The sequence below is a fragment of the Lampris incognitus genome, chromosome 10, assembly GCF_029633865.1.
Source record: "Lampris incognitus isolate fLamInc1 chromosome 10, fLamInc1.hap2, whole genome shotgun sequence".
NCBI classification, from domain to species: domain Eukaryota; kingdom Metazoa; phylum Chordata; class Actinopteri; order Lampriformes; family Lampridae; genus Lampris; species Lampris incognitus.
In genome coordinates this window covers 51200194-51206193 of record NC_079220.1, presented here as the reverse complement: position 1 = coordinate 51206193, position 6000 = coordinate 51200194, and the positions used below count along the sequence as shown (strand labels likewise).

General features: G+C 43.6%; 1 protein-coding gene across 1 annotated transcript in view; it reads left to right on the top strand.

Annotated features, from left to right (window-relative positions):
* The first annotated feature begins 1259 nt into the window (after window positions 1-1259).
* usp22 (ubiquitin specific peptidase 22) overlaps window positions 1260-6000 on the top strand; it is a 57620-nt gene continuing 52879 nt past the window's right edge. Inside the window, exons 1-2 of the mRNA XM_056288820.1 lie at window positions 1260-1656; window positions 2520-2552. Of these exons, the coding sequence (XP_056144795.1) occupies window positions 1537-1656; window positions 2520-2552 (153 nt within the window). The 5' untranslated portion in view covers window positions 1260-1536. The remainder of the gene's footprint in view (window positions 1657-2519; window positions 2553-6000) is intronic.

The following is a 6000-nucleotide window of genomic DNA, read 5'->3' as shown; positions in this document are numbered from 1 at the left end:
TCTTATGTCCAGCATCGTCACGATGAATGGGCTGCAAATATACCTCTCTGCCGGGTTTCTGAAAACAGAAAACATTTGACAGCTGGTGCTCGTGAGTCAAATTAGGGAATTAAGGGAGGAAATCGGCCCAATAAATTACATTGCCACTTGGTTTGAACTATATGCGATTCGCTCAGGCGTAAAATGACTAACCCTTACCACAAATATTGTAGCGAATTCGGGCGGCAGCCCTAGAACAGCCACGGCCGGGACGCGAACCCCTATCTCCTGCACCGCAAGCGACAACGTTAACCAGTCGACTAAAGGGTCAGACCCGATAGTCAAGGACCAACGTGTCTACTTATCCATGCACGTTACAATAATCATAATCAAAACATAACTGAACAAACCTAACGTCTTCCAACCTAGGGCAGTCATGCTTTGTCTTTATTCGTGCTCAGTTAATCTAGGTAAGAAAATCAACGAAAGTTGAATCAGCTCATCTGGGCACAACGTTTACTGACAGAACCGTCGTGTCCGGACGAACTGATTCAACTTGTCTTCAACAGTTAAACGCTTCACTGCAACGTAATTCGAACGCCCTTGGATGCAGTACACAATGCAACCGTTAGATGGCAGCCTTTAATAAACTATATTGCAATGGCGCACTATTTGACCGTATCCTCACACTGACGCGTGAGACCTTCTCCTTCAGTGAGGCGCGCATTGAATGAATTTGTTTCGCACGTCCTGCGACAGCGCGACTTCAAAACCTAAATATGTTTCGCCGTGCATGTAATCAGAGACAATCACCTGCTTGCATCAACCAGTGGTGCGGCGGTGCACAATAATACCGATCAAAACTGACTGACGTCGTCACGGCCAATAGCCACACGACTTCTCTTAAGGATTACGCCTATTTAAAGACGAGGCACGTTATTGCTCCAATTATAACCACGCTCCTGCTGCAGAGAGGTGTGGCCTAATTGCTGGGCTGGTTTTATGACACGGGCAATCCCGAACGGGAGGCGTCTCGTTTGTCAGCGCGACATCATCGCCTTCGAAACGGCGAATTAAATTGCCCGGAGCGCGCCGGGTAGCAAAACAAGCACACCCAAAGTGTTCCCAACGCGACGTCGTGACGTCATTTCTCCGTGTCGGCAAATCACGTCTCGCGTTGGGCGGGCTTTGTGCGAGCCCGTGGTTTACGGCTAGCGGGGCTAGCTACAAAAAGAAAGCTAGCCAATCGCTGAGAGTGGAAGTGAAGCTAACGTTAAAGGAAAAGCCAACTGTCAAAACAGTAACAAGATTAGAGCTCTGGATTAAAAGGTCTATCGAAACTAGCTACATGGACACATACGTCGCCAGCTGACGAGAGAGTGTGTTTGTCAGATGTTTTTTGGATTTTGGATATTACCCCGGCTGTCACAGCTCCGAACGGAAACCCGCTTCTGGAGAGAGTTCGTGCTAGCTAGCTAGCTAGCAAGCAGACTTTTATTCTTCAGGAGGACTTTTCATTATAGTTAAACAAAATCTAAATTGAATGTTGCGTCTGTCATGAGTCCGGCCGGGTGCTCCCATGTGAACGGTTATAAGGTGGACAATTGGAAACAAAACCTACGAGTCATATACCAATGCTTTGTTTGGAGTGGCACTGCTGAGACCAGGAGACGAAAGGTAAAAAAACAAAACAAAAAGCAAAAAACACAGGAACTGCAACGTTGGCTTCAGAAAACAATGAGGCACCAAAAAAAAAAAATGGTTTCAGTAATGCATAGACGCAGAGTGCGACTGTGAGGACCCCCACGTGAAACACCCACCCACTGAACTGGTCGAACATGATCCAAGTCTTTGCTGAAGACCAGCTACTCCAGTAACTCCAGTTGCTAGCAGCTAGTTACCGGTAGCTCGTTAGCCGGACTGCGCTTGTAGAAAGTGGGAACGAAGTGCATATGCTAATGTCTCCGTTTAATGCCTTTTGGTGTTTTGTGAAGGAGGTAAACCAGCCGGTTTGATGTTGAGTAGCTAGCTAGTTAGCTAACCCAGGCGTTCTTAGACATTGGTGGCTGGGGGCTAAAGCTACCCGACCAAATTTGCCCATTGTGTCCCCACGCAGAGCTCTTGGGATCGTTGCGTTCATGGACACCTTTTGGTTAACTCTCCCTCGGCATCTCTGTCTCTCACGAGTTTGGATGCTTGGGCGTCAGCTCATGACCATTTCCTGCCAATCGCTTAAATGTTCATCCCACCCTGCTCGGCCTGCACAGAATCGAAACTGTGCTGTCAACCCCCATGTGGCAAGGATGTAGTTTTATGTCAAACAAAATTGACCCACTGAAATTACTTTTCCCCCGAACTCCTCTTTGTCTTACATTATGTTTTGTTCATTTTGTCATGATTGTTTGTTTGGAAAATGACGGTTTGCCTATCCCAGTATCGGTCTTATGCTATACATTTTGCTGTTTACTTTTAATTTTAGCACTTGCTATCCCAGCACATCTTACACGTGTCATACATTTTTATCTGTTGTGACAAAATAGGTGCCTCAGAATGATGCGGGATGGACAGCATTGGTGAGTTCATACATAACCTCCCCTCTTTACAATGACACATTGTAGAATTAAGACTGAGAATACCAAATCCTGGCTTGTCTTTTCTCCTTTATGCTGTCCCACCAATGTTCCTCTGTTACAACATTCAGGGATTTAAATAAACATCCCCTTAGCAGCTAGAGAAAAAAAAACAACTTCAAGTCCTTGCATCTGTTTTGTCAGATTGTTGTAACAAGCAAGATCGATAGGTGGGAGGATGAGCTGTGAGCAGAGTGGCCAGAACCACAACTCAGCCGTCTCTTAAGAGCGTCTGAAAGCAAATGGCTCATGCAGGATGGTCAATGACCCTTTTGTTTGTTCGGTGCTGTAATGACAAGGCTTGGCTTTTAATACAATGCTCACACTCTCCTTCTTTTGTGCACCATCATGATTAACCTTGCAGTCTGAGTCTTCCTTCAAAGTAATTAATCCATGCTTCCTTTGAAGCCTACTGTGTGGACAACGGGAACAGTTCTCCCAAAGGTAACCCACAGGCCGGGTCTGCATTAGCTCAGGAAGCCTGGGAATGTGAGGGGAACTAGGTGAAAGGCTCTGAGAATTAAGCAATACCAAGTTCACCTTTTTGCTACTACTGCTACTGCCACCCAATTGCCTCAGACAGACTTACTTAGCGTATCATTCCAGTTGAGTGGAAGGTAAGACAGAAACTAGACTGCGGAATTAGACCGATAAATGCAACTTCATGGTGTAATGTTTCTGTAGAAACCTCCCCTATATACCATATAGGTAGACTTTCACCTATGCATTGTGATTGGATAGTTGTTTTCAGCATCTTCCACTTTTCAGCTCATTTAGGTAGGCCATTAGCTTTTGGCACTTGCCACCAATCTTGCCGAAATGAATCAGCGACACAGTTATTTTCTGTCTTTGTATTTCTGGGTGGCTAGCTGGTGGAATTCAGGTTCATTGTCCTGTGTCCTTTCTGTGCTATGGTCTGATTTGAAAGCCCCACTGTTTTGGTACTGTTTCTACCCAAGCCAAACACTACTGTCTTGTTTATCATCATGATCCGCAGAACTGTGTGGCTGCCTGTTATGCAAACTTGTTAAAACAATAGAGGTAGACACATTTGTCAGAATGTGACAAAGGTTTGATGGTCTTTTTTATCACAACCAGCATAAAGATGGCTATTGTCTTTTGCTCAAGGTCAAATCTTTCAAATGGGGCTATTTCCCATACCTCCCTTTAAACCCCCCCCCCACAGTGTCAATTTTTGCAGGAAACTATCTTCAATATTTATTTTTCAAGTATGTTGCAAGTTGGATAGCTGCTCAGTTGAGATGCAACTAACAATTATTTTCAAAATTGGTTATCTATTGATTATTTTCTTTGATTAATCAGCCAGTGTCAGTTAAATTTAAAAAATGTTGATGAGCGTCTATCTTATGTTTCCATTGTCCAAAGCGATGGTTTGAAATTGTTAGTCTAACCAACAGCCAAAATAACCTCATGTTCAGTTCACGATGATATATAAATCAAAGGTAGGCAAGCAAATGTTAGCATTTATGAAACTGCAACCAGGAAATGTTTGTCATCCATCAGGTAAAAATACCAAACAATTGATCGTCTACCAAAATTGTAATCAATTCATTTTCTGTCGATCAATTTAATCGACTAGTCACTTCAGCGCTATCGCTCAGTGGAAAGATGGTCAGCGGAGCAGCACCCCTGAGGGTCTTGTTCTCTGTTAACCGGTGTTCATTTATGTGGTTGTACCATCCAACCAATGAGTAACAAAGGCATAGGTCAAACCTGATATAAAAGCCATGCCTGATTCCCTAGTTGTGGACTAATGAAGCGTTGTTTTGAGTGAGGATGGTTGTTGTTTCAAACCCAGACAAGGATAAGGCACACCGTGACTGTCATATTGGCAGGAACAGTCTGTCCTCTGATTAAAGCTCTGCATGCCTCTACCATGCTGAACTGTCGATAGGAACATGGTGGTGCTGGACACGGTGAGATTCCGCTACCTTTTCGTTCTGCCATTACCCCAGACCTCTCTCTGCCTCTCACCTATCTTGTGGGATGCGGCATGAACACTGAGCCCCTGGGTTTAGAACCCACTAGTTAAAATAATCCCCCAGGGCTAGCTGCTCCAAGAACAACACTGCATTTCAGTTCACTTATGGCCTTGCATGTAAAGGAACCTTCTGTTCATTACTGTAACATGTTGGACCCGGCTTTGTTTGTGTCAGTATATTACAATAGTCTAATAAGAACACTTCAAGGGACGTTTGTATATTAATTACCTTCATCAGTAGATGGTTAAAAATTGTGGGTCGTACCATAGTAAAGATAAAGAGGATTGGTCTCTGACATTTGCTTATGTTGCCTTATGAGTGCAGTTATGCAGGCACTAGCATTGTATAATGTAGGCCTAGCTGTTAGCCTGAATGCAACATTCAGAATCGTTACATTTCTGTTATAGGATGACTAACCAATGTAGGACACGGTAGCATTTATGAACGCTATACTGTAGAGTTTATGTAGAGTATATATTGTTCTAAAGGGTTTTCTATTTAGGTGTATTTCTGGTTCTTTTCTGCCCATGATGATGTGGGTACCCATGGTACAGTGGCGGAATTACTGATGCAGACTGGGAGAAAAGATGGCATGATGGCCAAGGAGAGATTACGTGACATACCGTGGGCTGCCTATGGACATGAAGGTTCTGTGTTGTTTTGTGTCCAAATCTGAATGAGGGGCCAGCTTTCCATAAAGCCTTGTATATTTGCATCTTGTTATCGAAATGTTCACTGTGGAACAGATGAAATGGAAACAAGTCACCGTGCATCTGTTCATGATGTGTTGATGACTGTTTCAGATGATGTGTACCATCTATGCTGTGTTTAATGTCAGCATGGTAGATAAAATTCACGTTAATTAATAAATTTGCCTTTGCCTTAATCACTGTAGCTTGCTACGTATTCATCTTGTAACAGTGGCAAGCACACAGGAGGCATTGTAGCAGAGATGTGGCAGCCAGGCAGATGGAAACTGAGGGACGTCGTCCTTCAGAGAAGGATAGATGTATACGCACACAATTTTTCTGCATTTTACCTCGACTTTGCTCAAGGGGTGCAACAGATCACAAAACTCACGGTTCGAATTGTATCATGGTTTTGAGTCATGGATCAGATCATTTTTCGGATTGGCAAAAAAAAAAAAAAAAAAAAAGGGAGACAAATATAGCTTTGCTTTCCATTTAGTCTGTAAAGCACTTAAAAGTAAAGAACTTTTGCCCGTGGTCTTAAATTCCCAACGTTTAGATAAAATCTTAAAATATAGGCTTCTCAAGGTCTTCCGCTCCCCCGCTGGCCATGACTGGCACTGCGATTTTTACAATGCGAGCATCCCTGATTGATTCATTGGTATTCAACATGCCCTCTTCACGTGAACACACAATGTT